Source organism: Musca vetustissima, unplaced genomic scaffold (assembly GCF_032173495.1).
Source record: "Musca vetustissima isolate MV318-11 ecotype Yass unplaced genomic scaffold, APGP_CSIRO_Mvet_v1 utg587242, whole genome shotgun sequence".
NCBI classification, from domain to species: domain Eukaryota; kingdom Metazoa; phylum Arthropoda; class Insecta; order Diptera; family Muscidae; genus Musca; species Musca vetustissima.
In genome coordinates this window covers 7,575-31,681 of record NW_026881800.1, presented here as the reverse complement: position 1 = coordinate 31,681, position 24,107 = coordinate 7,575, and the positions used below count along the sequence as shown (strand labels likewise).

The following is a 24,107-nucleotide window of genomic DNA, read 5'->3' as shown; positions in this document are numbered from 1 at the left end:
ACTATCATAATACCTGGAATGGAAGCTATATCAAAGCATGAGCCTATATGAAAAAATCCCTGCAAACAAATTTCGAACTCCAAAGAAGCCCAATTAAAACATAACAGCCACTCCAATTGGAAAAAGCGGCTAAACCATTAAAAATACCTTAAATGAGGCGCGGCTATACATGTGGGCTACGTAAAAACAGTGACCTATATAAACCAGTTTATACGTAGATGTATTTAGCCTTCAAAACCCCGAAATCCAATAATGACATTCTCTTCGTTGGCAAATTGCAGCTACAAGCTTCAAAATACCGAAAATGGGACGGGGCCGTGAGATCTTGTGGAATCTCTCCAATACAGATCAGATATAGAAAGTTCCGTCATTATTTTTATTACATCAGCCTTATGGCTATACCTACCCCTTTAAACCAAATCCGGTTCAGACAATTTGGTGGCGATTTACAAATATCCGTCTTTTTGGTCGGCTGGTGCGTACGATTACTCTTGAAGGGAGTAACCGATTTCATTCAAAATTTGCTCATCGTAATATTTATTCCAAGTTCGAAGATGGAGGATATCGGTCTACTCCTTCAGTTACCTTCACACTAAATGGTAAAAATTTGCTGAAGATTTATTTCATAATTTCACGTATGTGGACTATGCGATTTGAACTAAAATTTGCTCTACCTAACATTACAACCATGAGTGTATGTTGAAAATGGGACTTATCGGTCCATTCCTAGTATCTCCCCCACAATGGGAGAACGGAATATTCAATTTCATCGAAACATTGAACATCGTAATATTTTTACCTTCCGTTCCACTCCTTATTGTACCACTCCCACAAAATCCGATTTGATTTAAACATTGCACAACCTACTTGTTTTACCTTGGCTGTAAAATGTTAAAAGATGGGACTTATCAGTCAATTCCCTCTAATCCCTCCCCCAAAAAGTATAAAAGTTTTGAAAACTTGTAATCTGTATGAAGCGAACCAAATATCCTATTTCATCGAAACTTCGCATTTTACTTTGTTTATGTCTGATGATGGGAACCATCGTTCCTCTCTCTTTGGTACCTCCCAATAAAAATAATATAACCACTAATTCCGTAGACCTCCGCAAACAACATGCTGAGGGTATGCATCTATCGACAACATTGAGTTAAACTTTTTTAATTATTATTTTTTTAAATTTTCATAATGTTTGCAAATCCTCGAACTATTTGTCATATTTGTCTTTATGTCAATCTGTCCGTCCGTCTGTGGATATCACGATAGAGTTCCGAATATTTAAGATAGAGCTTTGCACAGACATTATTACTACTCTTAGGATGTTTTTTATTGGAAATATGAGACATTAGTCCACGTTTTGATATAGCCCCCACTAATCAGTATTTTAAAGATGTTGAGTAATTTTTTAACCGAATTGGCTGTAATATTAGATTCTCATTGGGTATCAAGTCTCCCTATCAAAAATTATTAATATTGGTCCTTATTATCTGTAGCACCCACATAATAGTACAGTCAAAAGTCCAGGTCGATGATAGGTATTATAAATGTCCACCATGTTGTGGAGGATATAAAAGGTTCGGCCAAGCTTAATGATTTTTTTTATATTAAGGGGTTATTTTATGAGCCGTGGGAAAGTCAAAAAACACATAAAATTGAGAAAATTGTATGAAAATTTTATTTGAATCGAAAGTACGATCCAGACTTGGTCCGTGTGACCAATTTTTAGGTTTACGAATATCAAAATCAGTAAAACTCGAAAACGGCACATACCTTTATGTATGTTTATTATGTATCATTTTTGATACTGATCGGTTAATATTTAGGGAAAATGGACCAAAAACTTTATTTTTGTCTGATTTTTGGTCGCTCTAGAAAATTGTGCATAGAGAATCGGATCAAAGAATAAACATGGCTGAAGATCGGTCAATATTTAGCAGGGCAAATAGACCCAGACTTTTGTTCTGCAGCATATATATTTACCCCTGAAGGATATACACCCGAGAAGTTGATAGTATATGCAAGAGTAGTTATTAATCTTTAAATTGATACCAATTATAGTAATGTATCTACTCGAATGTGGGAGTTATACTCAAATATTTATATGTAGGCGTCTGTATACTTTTCTATTATTTAGAAACATATTATCACACTATAGGGCGGAAATGTTCATCTGATCGATGGTTTATATCTTCTTATATTGTTCAATATTACCACACTAGAGGGCGGAAATTTGGCATGAGGTTCAGATTATGTTCAAAAACGACGCATATAATTTTCGATGATGGTCAGATGAAATTGCGGAAATGAAATAGACTGAGAACTTTATGTTTGTCTGTTTTATAGTCGCTCTAGATGACACAATTGTAAGCCGAACGTCAACAATTTTCCATGATCATGGCGATGTGACAAACAAAATCGAATGGCTGTCATTATAATTAAGGTCAATATTTAGCGGGTCAAATGATAGCACAGAGAAGCTGTTAACATCTAATCGGCCAAGAGTGTGCAAATATTGCGAAATATTACCCAGGCTCTGTTAATTTTATCGTCCTCGTATACTGCTCCGCTCACTAGTTTTAAGTATTTCTGATTATTCCTTATGGTCCTGACAAAAAATCTTTTTTATACACTTCACCGCACTGTGGCACAGGATATTATGTCTTCGTGCAAATATTTGTAACAGGCAAAAGGAGACGAGAAATACTCATAGTTCCTTTTGAGAATATACGTAGAATAACTTTCTGAATCGATTTATCCATGTCCGTCGGTCCGTACGTTTGTTGGTGTTAAATTTTAAACAAAGTACACGTCGCATTTATAATCCGATTTGGATGCAATTTGCTACAGATCATTTATTTGGCCCAGGGATGAACCCTATTGGGAAAAATCGGTTCAGATTTAGATATAGCTCCCATATATATTTTCGTCCGATTTAAGGTAAATGATGCACCAAAGTCCCTATATAACATTCAATTTGTACGAAATTTGGCACAGCGTACTGAAATAAGCCTAGAATGATGTGTGTTAAGTTTCCGGAAAATCGGTTCAGATTTAGATATAGCTCCCATATATATTTTCCTCCGATTTAATGTAAATGTTGTACCAAAGTCCCTATATATCTTTCGATTTGCCCGAAATTTGGCATAGCGTAATGAATTAGGTCTACAATGATGCGTGTTAAGTTTCCGGAAAATCGGTCCAGATTTAGATATAGCTCCCATACCAAAGTCCTTATATATCTTTCGATTTGCACGAAATTTGGCATAGCGTAATTAATTAGGTCTACAATGATATGTGTTAAATTTCCCGAAAATCGGTCCAGATTTAAATATAGCTTCCATATATATATTTTCTTTCGATTTGAACGAAATTTGGCATAGCGCACTGAATTAAGTCTAGAATGATCTGTGCTCGTTTTTGGTTTAGATTTCGTTATAGATCCCATATATCGTCTCTTCCGATTTTATGTTCCTTTCGTGGGAACTCTGACATGCAATTGTTAGGATACATATGTAGAATATACCCAAAGTGGTGAAGGGTATCATACAGTCGCCCCTGTCCGACTTTACTACTTTCTTTACTGTTGTTTTTTATGCAAATGATGACCGCAGCTGCCTCTTAAATGGTCAATTTCTTTCCAATATTTCGGCCGGAATCTTACGGGGTTTTCTCTATAGACATGAGCTTTAATATAGCCCCCCAAAAGAGGTATAGATGCGTTAAATCGCACGTTCTAAGTGGTCAATTGGCCGATCCTGAAATAAAATATTCATCGAACTCTCCTCTCAATAAGCCCATTGTTGCGAGCCCGTCCTGTAGAAATCGAATATCATGCAAGTTAAGCTTGAAGGACTTCTGTTTACAGGTATCCTTTGTCAATAGAAGACCTTTTGAAAGCATTTTTATCTATGGAAGTCTATTTGGAAGGACGTCAATCTATATAAATACTTTTGGAAAGTCTTCTGTTCATAGAAGATATTTTGGAGGGTATGTTTTGAAAAGAAAACTTTTGGACAAATTTCTCTTTTAAATACCTTCTATCGTTTGTGAACCGTCGGAATGCGTAATCGTTATAGGAAAACGTAATTTTTTCTATTTTCTTTATATTCTTTATAATATTTCCCTATCAAAATCATTAACAAAAACAAATCAAAATCAACTTATATAACTCCTAATGGCCACTAATAAACATTTGCGAATTATTTTCAACGCCATTAAATACGGAAATTATGCTACTCCAGCGATTCATATCTTAAAAAATTGGTAATTTACTTTAAATAAAAATCTCCATAAAAACCCGAAACCATAACAAACGACGGACAGGAAATAACTTTATAAGCAAATGTCACATGGAAAATGCTGTTTGGCTTTTTCTCTATCTTTTTTGTGGAATAACAGATTTATATCTGTGGGGAAAATCTGTATATTTTTCCGCTTGTTGTTGTTGTCGATGTGTGGTTGCAGCAACAAGAAATGCTCAAATCAGGATTTGTTGTTGCTGCTGTAAAATTTAGATTTATCAGCAGCCTTAACAAGCCGAAAAGCCAACTAAACGATAAATAACAACAACAGCAGCAGCATTGGTAGTAACGGCAATGGCAACAACTTTGACAACAACGGGCAAAACCAACAACACAAAAAAATGACAACAAAGACGACGACAAATATCAGCAACACACAAGCTGTCAACATTTTCCTTATTTTTGTTCTTGTTGTTGTTTGTGGTGTTGCTGCCGGTCAATCCAATGCACCAGAAATAAAATGAGACACAAAAAGAAACGAAACGTACGAAGTTTTCAAGTTGAAACATATACCAGCTAAACGTACGGATCCAAGTAACTGAAACACCAATGATTGCAACAACAACAGCAATAAAATAAACTCTACAAACAGTTTTCCAAGTTTCCAACATCAAAAAAAGAAAATATTTTTACATAACTCTTTTATCGTCGACAACCAAGCTAAGCAAGTAGAGAGCGAGCAAGCAGGCAGGCCAGCAACCAGCATCAATTACAGTTGCTTTTGTTGTTCGAACTGTTGCTGCTGCTGATAGAGGAAAAGTTGCATCTAGTGTTTTTTTTTTTTTTTTTTTTTTTTGCTTAATTTTTTCCCCAGCCTGCAACGGCGCAAATGAGGAAATGTTTGCACATAAACATACATACAGATTTTTTTGGATTGCTGTTATTTTACACTCAAAGAAAAGTTCGCGTTGTTACGATCGGAGCTACGAGTATATTGTGGAACTCAACCCAAGAAATGATAAAGCATCGAAAGAATTCTGTATTTAAAAATAAATGACTTTTTTACACAGACCTGCATTCAAAACTTCTTCTTATGAAAGTAAATCTTCGTGTATTTCAGGATGGGTTTTAAAAACATATAAGCTCCCAATAAAACTTCCATGGACAAAAAATTGACATTGACTGTTCTATACACAAGACATATATAGAAATAATACACTCTAAACATGGTGACCTATTATCATAACCACCATCATAATAGGGACTGTAAATTAAAAATTTCATTCGCCGAAATTGGCGGGGACCCCACAAAGTACATATATATTGATAAGAATAAAATTCTATGCTCATATTCATCATTTTGAAATCGCGAGCAATTGTGTATGGGAGCTGTATGTACATCTGAACGTATATGAGCAACCACTTGGTATGCTGCAGCATAGTGTGCTGTTCACAATATATCTCGATCGGAGAAACGGCTATTATTTGGTGAAACATTTGCTCGAATAATATAAAGCGTATATCAACGTATGCACACATTAATCCAATATAGGTTTAATTTGTTTAAATCGAAGAAAAATACATATGAGAGCTATATTTAAATATGAACCGATTTTCCCGAATCTTAAGACACACCACTTTAAACTCGATTCGTGAAAATCGAAGGATTTGCATTTAATCGGACGAAACTATATATGGGAGCTATATCTAAATCTGAACCGGTTTTTAGGAAACTTAACACACATCATTTTAGACTTAATTTAGAGCGCTATGCCAAATTTCGTGCAAATTGAAAGATATATAGGGACTTTGATACACCATTTACATTAATTCGGACCAAATTATATATGTGAGCTATATCTAAATCTGAACGCATTTTCAAAAATTCAGTACGCATTGCCAAATTTCGTGAAAATCGAAAGATATATAGGGACTTTGGTACACCATTTTCATTAAATCGGACGAAAATATATATAAGAGATATATCTAAATCTGAATCGATTTTCAGATAACTTTACACACATCATTCTGGACTCAATTCAGTACACCATACCAAATTTCGTAAAAATCGAAGTTTATATAGGGACTTTGGCACCTCATTTACAAAAAATCGGACGAAAATATATATGGGAGCTATATCTAAATCTGAACCGATTTTCAGGAAACTTAACACACATCATTGTAGACCTAAAGCAGTACGCTATACAAAAATCGTGCAAATCGAATGATATATAGAGACTCTGGTGCACCATTTACATAAAATCGGTCGAAAATATATATGGGAGCTATATCTAAATCTGAACCGATTTTCAGGAAACTTAATACACATCATTCTAGACGTAATTCATTACGCTATGCCAAATTTCGTGCAAATCGAATGATATATAGGGACTTTGGTGCACCATTTACATAAATCGGTCGAAAATATATATGGGAGCTATATTTAAATCTGAGCCGATTTTCAAGAAATTGTACACACATCGTTCTTGACTTAATTCAGTACACTTTGCCGAATTTCGTGCAAATCGAAAGATACTTAGGGACTTTGGTGTACGATTTACCTTAAATCGGACGAAAAAATATATGGGAGCTATATCTAAATCTGAACCGATTTTCACGAAACTCAGCACACATCATTCTAAGCTTGCTTCAGTACGCTGTGTCAAATTTCATTACAATCGAAAGCTATTTAGGGACTTTTGTGCACCATTTACTCTAAATCGAACGAAAATATATATGGGAGCTATATCTAAATATGAACCGATTTTTGGGTTCGTCCTTGGGCCAAATGAATGAGCTGTGCCAAATTTCATCCAATTCGAATAATAAATGCGACCTGTACTTTGTTTAAAATTTAACATGGACAGACAGACGGACGGACGGACATTCATAAATCGACTCAGAAAGTGATTCTATACATATTCTCAAAAGGAACCATCTGTCTATCTCGTTTCCTTTTGCCTATTACAAACATATGCACAAAGGCATAATACCCTGTACCACAGTGTGGTGAAGGGTATAAACACAGAGAATAATACCATAGACAGACGACAGCCTTAATTTGCATTAAAAATGTCTTAATTTGAATTAATATTTACCCCTGACAGACGACAGTTTCTGCATTTACGAAACAGTTTTTTGCTTCAAAACAATTGTTTGTCTGTGTGTAGGATGAAAATGTTTTACATTTGTTTCGATATTTTTCGGGATTACATCTGTAGGAAATAGATACATGACATACAGGAGGAATAGCAACTATGATCTTAACAAAACAGCTCCCAATTTTAAAAATGGTTGAAATTTGCCTTCATTTCTTATAGCCTAGACAGACGACTGCCTTAATTTGAATTAACAGCCTTAATTCAAATTAACTTGTACATTATCCTCATTTTTAATGCACAAAATCAAACTGAATTTATACTGAATTAACTAATTTCAATATGGCAATGCTGTCGAAAATGAATTAATTGTTGTCAAATTTGTTTACGTTTACAAAAATAAAAATTATAAATAAAGGAAAATTTCAACATTCTTTCAAATTGGGAGCTGTTTTGCAACATCCTAGCTGCTATTCTTCCTTTATGCCATGTATATATTTTTAAAGATCCAATCCCGAAAAATATTGGAAACGAATGCCAACATCTTCAACATCTACATACAGACAAACAATTGTTTTGAATCAAAAAAATTGTTTTGTAAATGCAGAAACTCTCGTCTGTCAGGGGTAAATATTAATTCAAATTAAGAATTTTTTAATGCAAATTAAGGCTGTCGTCTGTCTATGGTATTATTTTTATTTTCATAAATATAAATAAATTTGACAAGAAACAATTAATTTTCGACAGCATTGCCATATTGAAATTTCCTAATTCAGTATAAATTCAGTTTGATTTTGTGCATTAACAACACATAAAAATGAGGATAATGTACAAGTTAATTTGAATTAAGGCTGTTAATGCAAATTAAGGCTGTCGTCTGTCTAGGGTATAAGACAAGAACTTTATATACACACATAAACATGGACCTATATCGAAAACAGTTCTGTCGGCTTGCAAATAACAATCACTTCAGTGGGAATGAACGACAAGAATCATGAAAATATCTAAAATGGGGCAGACCTTTATTTCAGGACTTTGTCAAAAATTCAACCTATATCAAATATCGTGCACTTTGGTTAAAAAGTGCGAACAGAAAATATGTCAAAATCTTTTAATATAGCCCCCATAAAAACATAGGCCTCTATCGCACAGAGCACAGAGGTTTTTTTACACTCTAAAAACCCGGAATGTCAAATCACAGTCCCTTCGGTGAGAAACCAGACAATCTCTTAAAAAGAACGCACCAAACATTCTCGACATACGAAAGACCTTTGGTCTACAGCAACAACATTCCACAAAAGAAGCGGTCAATACTAGGTCAGGTTCTTTCATTAATCTAGTTCCTTTAGCTTCCTTTCAACTAGTTCCTTTTGATTCAATCGTTCATATAGATCGTCTCATTCATTGGCCCTATGTGGTTAGGTTAGGTTGAAAAGAGATGTGGATAATGCTTCCACATGTCCAACAAAAGAAGGACATACACATAAGCCAGTTGTGCGCTCTAGAAATGAAAAGAAATTGAGAACTAGAGAAATTTTTCATTAAGCGTCTTGGGTTTGATTCAGATCGGTTAGTCCGTGAATAGTTTCAAAGGCATGTAAATGGCCCTAACGCTCTGCAGCTGCTGCTACCTTCGCATCCAATATTAAGTAGATGTGCCTTCAGGCTGAGGTGTCCCGTAAGAATATCCGTCTGTCTTTTTGTTTCTTTTTTGTTTAGCGTTAGGATTTGCTTTATTTGGGTCACACCATAAATTTTTTCTAATCTTTCCTATCCCCTCATTATCCCAAAGAGTCTCATTCGCCCATGCCCTAATTTCTTGGCGTGTTGCGCTAAAGGGTATGTTAGAATCTGTCTAATAACGGTCTTATAGATCCAGTGTATCATATTAGAATTGAAGCCCCATTTAGAGCCTATGGCTCCTCTACAGAAAGACCAGCATCTATGGGCCTTATAAGCTCTTTGTTGGATGTGGTCTTTCCATTTAAATTTCCTGTCTAGAATTACTCCGAGATACTTTTATTTGATATGGCTATCGTTTGTTTTGGAAGATGGGCTCTTCATACTGACCTCCTTTTGTATTTCTGGTGAAAAGACATATCTACGAAAAACATGAAAAACTCCTTGAGTAACTTGTGCGAATTTCAGATCACTAACTTTCAATTTCAGTACTGTGGTCCGACAAGATGCTTCACGACGACCTAAAAATGCTTCAGTATTCGATTCTGGTTATGCTTCTAACTCCAGGTTCAAAAACGCTTCAGATTGTGTCGATAGTGAATATAGGTTGAGTAGTAGTTTGAGTAGTAGGTTCAAAAATGCTTCAGATTGTGTCGATAGTGAATATAGGTTGAGTAAGTTTGGCTCTTCAGTTTTAGAGGTGTAGCGTATCATGTGGACCATTGTCACATGCCGGACAGATATTATCCACCATGTAAACAATTCACCCCAAAACGAATTGAAACGTCTACACCACCCTGTTCTCAATTGTGCTAAAACTACTCTGGTTTATCGCGGTAGCTGCTGCTATCGGAGGCGCATGTTTTCCGATGATTGCATTCACAGTCTATTTTCGATTTTTTTCCTTAACTACATCAATGTGAATAAGATTTGATCCGGTTTGTTAAGTCTGTTGATCTAGATACTCCCTTTTGTACCTCTTCGGATGGCTTGTGAAATTTTCTGTAGTGAATTTTATTAATTCAAATGCGCTTTTGAAGCGTCTATCGTTTTAGAAATTGATCCGAAATACCATCGAAAAATCAAATTGGTTAATAAGAAAATTTTGTACTGTTGCTCGGAAATCCCAATTGTCCTTGTTGAGATTCCTCGCAACAAACAATAGAGAATTAGACTTTCTGGGTTCTGGATATACTAACCAATGGTTTTCATAATCAAAAGGAATTTTCCACTCCCCAAAAAATATTTTTGAGAGAAAATTGTGGGGAAACCTGGTGCGTATGACAATTGTCGTTATGTATACGCTGGGGATGTTTTATATACATATTTGTTTTATTCGAAAAGGAGGAATTCCAATGTTTTATATCACAAATTAATTAATAGCTTACGTATCAAAATCGAAAGAAAATCATCAATACGGTGTATGAAAGAAAGTAATAGTAAAACGCACCAAGGACCGACGAAATATTTTAGAAAAAAATCTTTGTTCCATTTTTTTGAAGACATCCCGCCTCAAAAAAAAAATCCGCGATTTCTTTATGAATCATAGTATTATCAGAAAAAAAAATATTATGTCATTAATAAAAATCTTGACATATTTGGAATGTATCCTTCTACCTTCTTGATAAAACTCGCTGACGGGTTTTCCTATCCCAGCATAATTTTACACTCCCCAATTGGAAGATCTTTGATATGTGGTCTTTACTTTGATATTTGTAGATTTTCTATTTATAAAAGAAATTTGGCAGAACTTTCATATAAAAGAGTTTTTCTTAGGTCTTATGTACATAAAAATTTTCATATTAGTGTTCCATATCTAGAAGATATTTTATCACACTTCTATACATGAACACACCGGAGCCGTTGTGAATGCAGAAGTCCTTCCAGAATCCGTTCTTTTGGCAAAAACAGCACTCTTTTTCTACAACCCCCTAATAATAGGTGACCTAAAGAAAATTCGAAATCCTAATATCAGTTGCCGATATCTAGAAGACATTTTATCTAAACAACCTGTAGACGTTCTGAATGCAGAAAACCCCTCAGTGTCCTTTCAATGAAAAATTGTAGCTCTTCGTTTCATAACTATAATTCATGTTTCTGTTTTTAATTTCCGTTTTCAAAATATTTATTTCTTAATTTATTTTCAAAATCAAATCGATTGCCCCAGCCCGGTGGTGAAAGTTCCCCAATTTAATATCTTTATTATAAATCTGATTTATGACTGGATTTAATGGCTACATCGACTCAAAATAATAAAGTGAAAGCGTTTTCCTTGTTAACGGCAATAATATGCCATCAATTGATTACTCTCAAGACTACAACAACAACAAAAACCAACTCTTATAACACCAGCAACAACAACTACAAAAACTAATTGCATGTAATTTCTGTTTTTTTGGTTATTCGACTGTCAGTTCTTTGTTTTCTGTTGCTGTTGTTGTTTTTTTACCAATGAAAAGGTCTTAAAGTCATTTGGCAATTACAATGCAACAACAAAACCAACAACAACTTTAAGCTATGATTACAATGAATATGACCAAGATTATCTTTACCTGGCTAGCTAGCTTGCCAAGCTCACTGACTATCTTGTTATATGGCCATTGGCGTTTATTGTGACGATGATGCCTGTCATATAGTTTACAGGCCATAAGTCTACCTAATCATAGATATGTTTTTTTTTATTTTACTTTAAATGTTGATTGTTAAGGCCCCCAGCAAGGAGTCCGGAATGAATTGCTAGCTTCGCGAAGTTTTTTAAGGCACATAAAAAACAGAAAAGCAACAACAATCAGTAGAAAACATTGATTATGCATTGGCTACTTACTAGACTACCGATAACGACAATCGAACAAGGCTTTTAAGTCCATGTTACACCAATGCGGCTGCTGTAGGTTGCATAGGTTCGAGTAATTGGTGTGAAGCATAGATTTAGGATTTTTTGCTTTAGATGTGATTGAAAATTTCAAAGGAATACAAAATTCGGAAAAAAATGCTAAGGATCCTTATTGATGACATCAGAAAATGGTATAGACCCTTGGTTCTTAGAAGATGGGAAATACATTTGCATACCTTTTCTGTCCAAAGTTTTAAGCCTAGGGCCGGATTTAAATATTTTTATGGTCCCAGACGCATTTTCTAACCGAAGTAGCTGCATTTTGTCATTCCGGGTTCTTGTTGGATAAATGTTCAAGATAGATCCATGTTTCCCTGCGTCCGGGCACATTTTCGGTATGTTGAAGATCCAATCCATATTTCGGTACCTCGTTTTCATGGAGGAAACCTATGTTTTAACTTTGCCTATAGATGAAGGAGCCGACCGATTTTAAGTTTTTCGAATACCCCATCTTGTTGCTCGAGGGTATAAAAAGTTCTTTGCTTACACATAGACTTCATATGTTGGTCCTGCCGTATTTTAGATAGTTATATAGTATTATGAAAGGACGAGGGTATAAAAAGTTCATCCCGACTAAAACATTTTATGATAGTCCCGCCGCATTTTAGGTACCTTAATGACAATATCCAAGCAACATAGCTATACTTTGTCATTCTGGGTTCATGGTGGGTAAACAAATTTTCTGTGGAAAAATATACCATGTTCCTTGCAAACCAATTCGGTATGTCAAAGGTCTTAGCGGAATTTTACAATCTGTGTTTCTCTTCATTATAATATGGTACTTATATCTTTCCATGTTTCTATGTTTTGACCTAGCTTTCCCCTAAGCATGGATTTAAAATTTTTTTTAAATGCCCCCTCGTGGTGGAGAGTATCGAAAGTTTGGTCTAGCCGAATTTAATAATTTTTTTCACAATTTTATTTTATTTATTTTTTTCTACAATAAAATTTTTATTCGATAAATTTATTAACACTTGTTTTCTCTTTCTTTCTTCCAGGTTACTATCAACCAGCGGGTCCATTGATCTCACCACACGTTATACAGCCAGTTACAGCTGGACCACCACCACCATCATCAATACCACCAAATGTGCCATTGTTAGCAACGACCAATACAAAAGTCAAATCCCAAACAACCACCCCTGTGGATGGCAGCGAGCACTTATCCGCCAGTGGTCAGCCAAATGCCACTCCTACTGCTGAGAGTGCGGATTCAGAGCTTCTTCTAAGTGGCGGTGATTTAGCACCCTATCGTTATCCACCACAAGGTGGTAATGCCAGTGCTGCAGCAGCAGCAGCGGCCGCCGCCGCAGCTGCCCATCACAGTCAACATCAACAACAGCAGCAGCAGCAACAACAACAGCATCAACTACATCAACAGGCAGCTGCCCATGCAGCAGCTGCGGCGGCAGCGGCCGCTGCAGCTCATCAAAGCCCACCATATCCCCGATCAATGCATGCCCAAATGCATTATCCACCAGCATATCCTGCAAGTTATTATTCACCGTATCCCGGTGAACCAATGTGTTATTCGCCACCTGCCTATCAACCGTATTATCCAGCAACCAAAGTTTATCAAAGTGCTCCACCACCGCCACATCATTCGCCGTATAGACGTTACTCCTACTATCAGCCGGGTCATCCACCGCCACCAACCGAACTATATGAGCAGGCACCGCCACCCCAACCGGGCACAGCTGGTTCTAGTGCTGGCCAGGTGGCAGGACCACCACCACCCAGTCAGGCGGGACAACCGCCACCACCACCACCGCCGGGTGGTACACAGCTGGTACCAGCAGGTCCGCCAGCGGGCCATAGTCAACATTTGGAACATTATGCCGGACCACAAGGTTATTATGCGGGTTATGGCAGTGGCAGCGGTGCAGCTGGCCAGTGTTATACACGCAGTATTCAGGCTCCGTATATGGGTAAGGAAAAGTATGGTTCTTACTTTAAGTTTATGGATGATATGGGTGAATTTTTATTGAGAGAAAACATTATGGGTAATATGATGCGTATGACTAGTGTCGTGATGTATACGCAAGGGTGTTTTATATATAAATATTTTTTGTTTCAATCTCAAAAACTACTTTTGGATGGGAGAATGTCGAATATTTAGAAGGGATTTAAAAAAAGTTGTAAAGAATATGTTGAAGTTGCGCGGTTTAAATTATACTACTGGAATTTATAACAAAAAATTAGGGAAGAGGTAAACGATTATGCAGAATCTGCGAGTTTTAATTCATGTCAGTGGAATTTGTAACAAAAATTTATCGATTTTAATAGTTGGTAAATTATTTATAGTAGGCTGCATATTCCCTGAAAACAAATCATACCTTTTCATTTAATTGAAATTTTTGATGTGGTGGCCAGATGTTATTTCTCAGAACCAGAATGTCGCTGGAGGTGACCAGTGTTCTGCTAGTACCTTCATTTTACATAAATCCAATAGCACGACGAACACGAGAAATGAGTTCCAAGAATGTCATAGACTTTTGGCTAAAACCCTTCGGAATCGGATACCGAAAAGCCGCTTACAAATAAAGTCTTGACTATTCGAACACTTTTCGATAGAGAATAATCTATAGCGATTGATCATATTTCAACTGCTTGCCAATTTACTCCCTCTCTGAACTAATTAAAAGGAAAATATTCATAGAGATCGCTAAAATATGTAGCTTTTAAGAGAATTTTTCTAATGGTACCACTGTACGTATAATTACCGTCGAAACGTATACGCCACCCAGTAAAAACGAGGAATGCTTCCTAAGAAACAAGCCATATCTTTGTATTTATTTTTAACCACTGGTACTGAGGCCAGAGCTTATTTCGCAGAGCCAACCAATAATGCTTGATCCCCTGGTCCCTTGGCGTTACATAAATCTAATAGTCCAACAACCACGACAAATGTGTCCAAAGACTGTCGTCGTCCTTTACCTGATAAATTTCATAAAAAAAATCAAATCCCACTTCGGAAAAAAGTTTGAAATCGAAAGCTGCTGCTTCCCTTACCACTGAAACCTTAAATATTCGGACAACTACCTCAAAACTACCTCAGATATGACGCATATGATGTCTAGTGATTTATAGAGATCGCTTAAAAAATGTGGAATTTATAAGCTTTATTCTAATAATAGCACTGTACGTATAACTAACGTCGAAACTTATACGCCACCCAGTAGGAAACGTTTAATACCTCCTAAAAATCAAATCATATCTTAGTATTTAATTGAAACTATCGATGTAGCTCGTGGTCCCTTGGCTTTACATAAGTCCAATAGCCCGTCGACCACGACAAAAGATTCTGAAGGCTACAGTCTTCCATTACCTAATAAAATTTATAAAAAAATCAAACCCCACTTCGAAAAAAATTTTATAATCGGAAGCTGCTGATTCCCTTACCACTGAAACCTTAAATATTCGGACAGTTCCCCATAAAGTTCCATCACTAATAGCAACTACCTCAAAACTACCTCAGATACGACGCACATGATGGCTAGTGAGTTATAGAGATTGATTAATAAATGTAGAATTTATAAGCTTTCTTCTAATGATAACACTGTACGTATAACTAACGTTGAAACTTTAATTGAAACTATCGATGTAGCTCCTGGTCCTTTGGATTTACATAAATCCAAAAGCCCATCGACCACGACAAAAGAGTCTAAAGACTCCTTTACCTAATAAACTTCATAAAAGAAAATCAAACCATACTTCGGAAAAAAGTTTGAACTCGGAAGAATAGAAAACTGCTGATACCCTTACCGCTAAACCCTTAAATATTCCAACCACTGAACCCTTAAATATTCTAACAATTTCCGAAGGAGTTCCATAACTAACAGCTACTACCTCAAAATTAGTTACGACATACATGATGGCTAGTTATTCAAGACTAGTTCTATATTCGGAACAAAAAAGGCTCATAATCGATTTTTGGGTTACCTATAATTTATGAATCGTTCACGGTTATTTATATTCCATATGCTCCTCAATTTATTCAATTCTGAACAAATTTTGAGTCTAATTTCATAAAGATCTCTACATAAATGTACAGGTTAGAAACATTTTTCTAATTGTACACCATGACGTATAACTACTGTCGTAACGTATACGACACCCAGTACTATAAACTAAATATAGTAATAACTTCCGATTGATTTAAATTACCTCAGAGCTTTTTTATCCTACGAACTCCTCTCTTAATTTATATTTTATTCTTTATACTCCTTTCAGAATATCCACCACAATGTCCATGTCCAATGCAACAATCGTGTCCAAAAAACGTCCATACTGGGCCTCATATTGGTAGCAACAGCAGCAGCAACAACAATGTCAATCACACTCACAACGGCAACAGCAGCAGCGGCAACAACAACAGCAATACTACACTCAATCACAGCGGCAACAGCAGCAGCAACAACTCAATAGCCACAGTGCCAGCAATGAGCAACAATCATTGCAACAACAACACCTTGAATGTATTGAGTTTGCATCAACAACAGCAACAGCAGCAGCACAACAACAAGTCGCTAACGAACGATACGACTATGACGAACAACAGTAATCGTCATAGTAACAATACAACAACAGCAGCAGTAAATGTTAACAGCAACAACAACAGTAATGCCGTAAATACCAATAGAGGCCCAGTTAAAAATATTACCAATCCACCAATGGACGCAAAACATGGCGAAATCATACCGCCTAATCCAAATAAAATCCCCCTACTAACGATAGCGGTCAAAACCGAACTGTCTGTCGATGATACCGACAACAAGAGCCAGTATGAAGAGAATGTCGTAACACCTCTCACACCTCCCGATTGTTACAGTACAAATGAAGATAAACTAAGGGATTCAATAGAAAAAGATACGGTGACGGATATTCGTGAAGAGCCCGAAGAAGTTCCCGATAAAATGGTGAATAGATCGGAAGCGGATGTCGCAACTCACTTACGTGGTATGGCGACAACACAACCCATAGAGGCTTATGATTTGACCACAAGTACACCACCCTTGCAGAATGTTGGGGTCAGTGCGCCCACAGTACCCATTGCGAATGCCACGAAATCTCCACAAATTACCACAGTGGGACGGAGGGCACGTATTGGCAAATCTATGGCCTGGAATATGGTTTATGCAGCGAATCAAGTAAATGTCGCAAGTGTTCCGGGAGCGCAGCAGCCAAATTGTGTACAGGGACGTAATGGATCCCAACCTGCATCACCCTTACATGGCAATGCCCAAGTGACTGCATCACAACCAGCTAAACCTTCCACTCCACAGAAAACCACAACCCCAGAGCATAGCAGCCAAGGGAAAGTTTCCTCCTCCGCTTCTCCGGCAAATTTCTTTGTCAGCAATGTCATGACCAAACAGGAAATTGATGAAGTCCACACGGCTCCGCTATTGCTTAAGGCTGAAATCAAATCAGAGAAAATCAAACTTGAAGATGAGCTAATCGATACGATGTTGCTGCAACAGCACACCAATGTCGTTGTGGCACAACATACGCTCCATCAGCAATCCCAGTCGGCAAACCCAAAACATATCATACCCGAGAAAGAAGAGCTTAAAATCATAAAAGCCGAGCCGATTACGCTCAGCGAAATTTTACATGAGAGTAAAGTGAAGGTGGAATTGGATTGTGAAATTGTCACACCAAGCGAAGAGCGGAAAGTGGCGCCCAATTGCACGGGGGAGGTGGTAAACAAGCCTCAGGGTAGAATGCGTCTGCTGTCCTCCAGACAAGCTATGCCGACAACAACTCTCTCACCTCTGCCAGCCGTTAATTGTGACATTGATCTTTCCACAACATCCGACGATGAGATTCTCGATTTATGCCATAGTCCTGTGGCGCCCAAATGTTCAGGCAAACGTCGTGGAATTTTGGAAATCAACAAAAATCAATGCAAGAAATCTCCTCCCAATAGCTATAAAAGTCTAATCAAACAGGCGGAACCCAAGACGTATCTTTGTTTGAGTCGTAAATTTGAAAAGAAATCACGATTTGGTCGCATCCACTCGTCTAAATCCAACAAGGGCAGTTCGGGTCTTAACAACGGTATACGAAGGAGAGAATTGATGTTAACCGATCAACAGAAGGAAAGTTTGAAGATACGAAAGAAGAAATTGGCGGCCATGGAAAAACGAAGACGTGAAACGAAGGAGCAAAGAAGGGCTGAGCTGAGGCAAAAACGCAAAGAAGCCAAGGAGGCAGCGGTGGCCAACAGTAGACAACATGACATGATTAAGGGAGAAAGGGAACTGCCGGAGAGCGTGAATGTGGAACAACCAATTAAAAAAGAAGAAGCCGAAGAGGAGGATGAGGTGGTGAATTTAATTGAGGATGATGTGGAAATGTTGGAGAATGGTAAAGTGGAGACGCCACTGCTATTTGCAAATCAACAAGACGCCGCAAATGCCAAGAAATCTCCTCAGATTACACCCAAACCATCACCGAAACGTGGAAAGCCTCCCAAGAAACAAGCCATACCTTTGCATTTAATTGAAACTATTGATGCTGTGGCCAGGGGCTACTTCTCAGAGCCGGAATGTCGTACATCATCATCATCACTGGTGGTGACCAGTAACGCTTGTTCTCCTAGTCCCTTGGATTTACACAAATCTAATAGCACGGTGACGACCATGACCACGACAAATGAGCCCAAAGAAGGCCGTAGTCCTTTGGCTCATAAAATTCATAAAAAATCAAAAACCACTTCGGAAAAACGTTCGAAATCGGAAACAAAGAAACCTTTGAAAGTTCAGAATTCCCTTAACACTGAACCCTTAAATATTCGTACCGTTTTCGATGGTGTTCCGACACTAACAGCAACTACCTCAAAATCAGTTACGACGCACACGATGGCTAGTGATTCAAGCATGGAATATACGGAACAATCTAGATCAAAATCCACAGAACCCAAGTCGATAAAATTGCCGAAGGAGGGAAAAATTAAGAAATCCAAAACGGAACACAAATCTTCGAAAAAATCAAAATCCAAGGATAGAAGTTCGGTAGATATAACTGCACAGGAGTGTATAGCTGTAGAGGCTATGGCCATGGAAACGAACAACAATGAAATTCCTAAAGAAGCTCAAATTTTGAATAAGGAACCTACAGAAGAATCAAAATCGGATGACGGTTTACGAACAACGGCTGAAACACTGGCTGGTACAGTGATGGAGGTGGAACCCGCCATACCCAACAACAATAATACAACAACTAGTGTCACATTCAACGCTCAAAATACTCCAATGCAATCCGAAATTACGGAGGAGGCTCCTGAACAATCCTGTCAGCCGACGACAGCAGGTGAACAAAATTCTTTGATAGAACATTCCAATGGCAATATCAGTACAACAGCAACTACACCAACGCCGCAGCAGCAACAACAGCAACTATTTATACAGCCCACATTACCTCCAATGCCACGGGTGGTGTGTCACCATCATGGTGTCAAACGTAATCGTTCACGTTCCAAATTTGGCAATCGCAAACGTCAAAAATTGAAACATTCCACGGTGTCATTTGAGCTGGACGAAACACTGCCGCCGGCAACACGCAATGATGTGGTGCCGAAATGGAATAACGGCTGGACATGGGAGGGAGAACAGTTCCAGGGGGCGGTATTCTTAAATGTAAGTTGTTCAGAAAAAAATTATATTTTATTATTTTTTTAATTCATCTCCCTCTTCATTACAGAGCGATGATCCATTGGTAATACGTACTTGTTATCCTGCAATGCGCCACTCTGAGGGCGATATTATACGCACGCGTGATTGTGTTCTTCTCAAGGCTAATGAAGATAATGAGTTGCCCTATGTAGCTAAGGTGGCCCATTTGTGGGAAAATCCGGAAGATGGTAAGATCTCTCTTTGGATACTATTGAAATTTTTGTATAATCCTGACTTGTTTCTCTCTTCTCGACAGGTGAAATGATGATGTCTCTCTTATGGTACTATCGTCCCGAACATACAGAGCAGGGACGCCAACCTAGCGATAGCCCAGATGAAGTTTATGCTTCACGCCATCGCGATCACAATTCTGTTGCCTGTATTGAAGATAAATGCTATGTTTTGACATTTAGTGAATATTGCAGGTAAGTCTAAGGGATTTTTTGCTAATTTGGTATTGATGTTAGTATATATCGGACCGGATATTACCAGATCCTTCCGAATTAAAAGCTCTTTAAGTTGTTTGGATAACTTTTAATTTTCTAGACATTTTAACTAAGTTTTGATGTTGCTGGAGCAGCATCTTCTCCTTTCTCTCGGATTTCCCTGTACAATTGTATCGGACTTATCTCTGGCGTTCATGTTACTGCCCATTAAATATTGTTTTTTATCATCAGCCGGTGTTAACTTTGCATAGAGGCTCTCTTTTATATCTTTTTACTCGCCTGAGAAGGGAGTTCTATTAACCATATGAAGGTTATGTTTAATGTCACGATCGACATCCTGATCCAGTTCGTAGGTCAGTGTTCTGACAAATCTGAATTCTTCTCCATTCCGCAAAACTTGAATTTTCCCATAGCTAGGCACAGACCGACCTATCGCTTTATAAGAGGTCAAAAATGTTGCCTTGTCTTTGCCCTAAGAGCTGACGCAAACGACACGAGAACCTAACTATGACTTGAGCGGAATATTTAAACAGGCTGTCTAATGTGACCTTGAAAATTTTTGAGTAGTTTTGTGATCACAATTGCATGTTCCAGTTCTCATGTCGGCATTCTAATAGGTCTGACTACCTCTCCATTGAGCACTTGTAGCACTTGTATTCGTGTACCGCATAGCCGGCCACAAACCTAGTCTACCGACCAAATGAAGCCAGCCTAGAACTTGAGGGCATAGATAACGTGCAGATAATTTAAAGATGTTATTGTTGGAGTATTTGGAGGTCGGAATTGTATATACATTTATCTGCATCCCCCAACATTCCATATTGACTCACTAGAGTCTATCTAAAACGAGGTATGTATGTATTGAACAGAGTGGTGCAATAGGAATGCTAAACCTCCACTTCTGAAGCGAGCCTTACTCAGAACGTTACAAAAAATACAAGACTTACACTGACGCCACATAGCATACCATCGACCGACCTAGTACGAGTACCTTGTTCATCCTTCTTATCTTATCGAAAGGCTTACGCGGATGACTTAAATAAACTATCGGATATTACTCCCAAAATGTTGGTATATTTTGTGGTCAGAATTAGTATACAATCGACCATGATGTTCAGTGGGACCTTCTTTTCAGCCGTCCATGTGGTAAACAGAGTGGCTGTGGATTTAGCGGGGAATATCTTCATGTTCCTCATATGGAAGTACAGTACTAAAGCAGCCATCATCGATAATGGGACCCAACGAGAGTAGCATAGAGCTACCGTGGTTGTAGAAGTAGATGTTAAACAATTCCGGAGGTATAACTCCTCCTTGGGGAACTCCCTGCTTCACTCTGCGACTTTTGCAGTTCTTGTTTCTGAATTCCAAATATGACTGTCGACCACACATATAATTGGTTAGTCAATGTTTCAAATTAGTTCGGAGGTTGGTCTTCTCTATGTCCTTGAACAGCTTGGAGTGATTGACAGTATCGAAGGCTTTCAATAAGTTACAAACTATTCTGTCGCACGGCCTCTTGATGTTTTGGACTTGGGAACTTCTTATCAGAGGAAGGAATAGTGACTCAAGCGCCTTTGCTACTGAAGAAGAAGGGAATAGGTATGTACGACCTGGCTACAGTAGCGGAACACCCTGCCTATTTCTCAGTCTTAAGGAAAAATGTGGGTGGCTAACGACAGGTTGAGTACAGCTGTTAGTACTCTACTCCACGTTCATCCAGTTGCTTAAACATTACCATTGATATCCCTTCCGGATCCAACGCATTGGATGTCTTGGCGTTCCGAGGAGGTACCACTTAGCGGTGGTACCTCCTCGTCTCGGAGTGCTCTGATACAACGAAACACACTCCCTTTCGCCTTGTCACTATCGAGGTGGTCTATGACTACCGGTTAAAAACCTCGCGCACTACTTCGAATATGTCACTGTTATGTCGCTAAACGTGACAGCGGCTTCAGCAGTGATGATGTCTCGGAAATTCCTCTCTGCTACCCGAGGATCTCTCTGAAGCCGCTATTGGTAAAATCTCTGAAAACTTGTCAATCAGCTTTACTATGATCCAGGAAAGTTCAGCGTTCAGATGTAATGAAATCGGATTGTCTATTTACGGAAACGATGATGGAAAGGTGGTCTACGTCATTTATCAGACCCCGTGTCACTAAGGTGTTGATGCTACCCTATTCACTCCATGTATGGGTCCGAACATATATCGGTGATTACAGTCTAGTTCAGGCAAGATAGGATTGTACTGTACAGATTGTTCTGTTTTCATCATAAGTCTCCCACCTACGCTTTCAGTGCGGTCCTTTCGGAACACTTTGTAGGAGCCACTGCCGTGTGATAGTCCTTACTGGCTCTGCTGAATTTACATTGCGGCAAAAATCGGACATATCATATGGGGCAGAGGCCTTTATCAGGGAAATTCTTTTTTCTCATTTTCAGGTTGTATTATAACAGTCTTCGACACCTCGAAGACATAATCCCGATCATTTGGGCGTCACACTAATGTCTCATAAATTGCACAACTTCAGCAGGGATTAAGTTATCGATGGAATATCTAGAATTGTCCTCACTTTTTTTCTTCTTCATCATGGAAGTATTGGGCGCCACATTCCCATATTCGCCCCTTGCGTGTTTGATATGTTGCCATTTTCGTACGAAAGTAGACCAAAGCTATGGCTATGACATTTTGAGAGTGAACTTGTCAACAATTATTTATATTATACAAATTTTCAACAATTCAAAGATTTTACCGCGAACATTTGGTCGCCACAGTAAAGCGTCACAAATTACGCAACTTTAACAGGGAGTATGAAGTTATCGATGGATTTAATTATCTAAAATTATCCCCATTTTTTTATTCTTGATCATTGCACATTGGTCGCCACATTCCTATATTCGCTTTTGGGTGTTTGATATGTTGCTATTTTTGTGTGGAAAGTAGACCAAAGCTAAGGCCATGACATTTTGAGAGGAAGCTTGTCAACAAACATTTTTTCTGGCTTAGAGCACATAGTTTCATCTTGATTTCCTAACGCATATTGGACCCTTTAAAAACTTTTTATTGTCAATAAAAAAATTGAGTGAGAAATTTTCAAATCCAACAAAACTTGAACCGATTTTTTGAGTTCTTGAAGTAGATCTGCGTCTTCACTAATCGAATTTGAGATTTTTTAGCCACAAATATCGAAAAAAAAAACATCGACAATTTTCAATTTTCCAGCTCATGAAAACTCTAAAGTTGAATTTTGAGATGATTTCCGTAATAAATCATTCCTTCGAAATGTCTTATGTAAAATTTATACATAATTTTTAAAATACATTTTCTCAAAATCCTAAATTATGTTCTCATGTTTTTCTTCCAGATATCGCCGAAGACTACGCGCAGCTGAAGAAGATATCGAAGATGTCAATATTGTACCGAAACGACCCAATTACTATAGTATACGTGTTGTACCAGATAACACAAATCCGGAATTGGTTATGTTCTGTCGTCGAGCATATGAATTCCGGACCAGACGTCTTCTTAAGATGCCAAATAAACAGGATTATTATGTAGTTAATTCATAGATTGATTGAAACGTTCGTCTCATCAACGGAGAGAAGAGAAACTGGATATCAATAGAATAGAAACACAAAATAGAAAACATAACCTCAAAAGTGCATACAACAGACAAAGAAATGAATTGTTAAGGCCTTTTATGAAACAGTAAACATTTATTTAAGTCATTATTTTTTTGTTTTTAATATAAAATCGAAGAAAAAATTGAGTAGTGGAAAATTTTGCATTTCCTTAAAAAAAAACAAAAGGTAAGGAAAGGAAAGCTAAAACAAAATTATATTACAACAAACAAAACATATATAAGATTAAACAATGATGCTAAAAAAACAATACAAAAACAAACTATTATTAAATACAAGGTAAATTTACATTACAACATACGTACATACATATTTTATATGTGTATGTATGTACAGCAAATCTAGACTACAACTAGTATTACAAGAGATCAAGAACATCAAAACTAAAAAAAAAACTAACCACAAAATTTAACCAAAATATTTAGGCATAA

The 24,107-nt window shown here is 37.5% G+C and overlaps 1 protein-coding gene across 1 annotated transcript; it reads left to right on the top strand.

Moving 5' to 3' along the window:
- Positions 1 to 12,903: 12,903 nt before the first annotated feature.
- LOC133327804 (uncharacterized) lies at positions 12,904 to 23,610 on the top strand (the record flags this gene model as incomplete). Its single annotated transcript, XM_061536342.1, has 6 exons — positions 12,904 to 13,840; positions 16,146 to 16,484; positions 16,563 to 19,555; positions 19,620 to 19,779; positions 19,848 to 20,016; positions 23,400 to 23,610. Coding segments are annotated over 6 exons (4,803 nt in total), but the record flags the coding sequence as incomplete, so codon positions are not given.
- Positions 23,611 to 24,107: the final 497 nt, after the last annotated feature.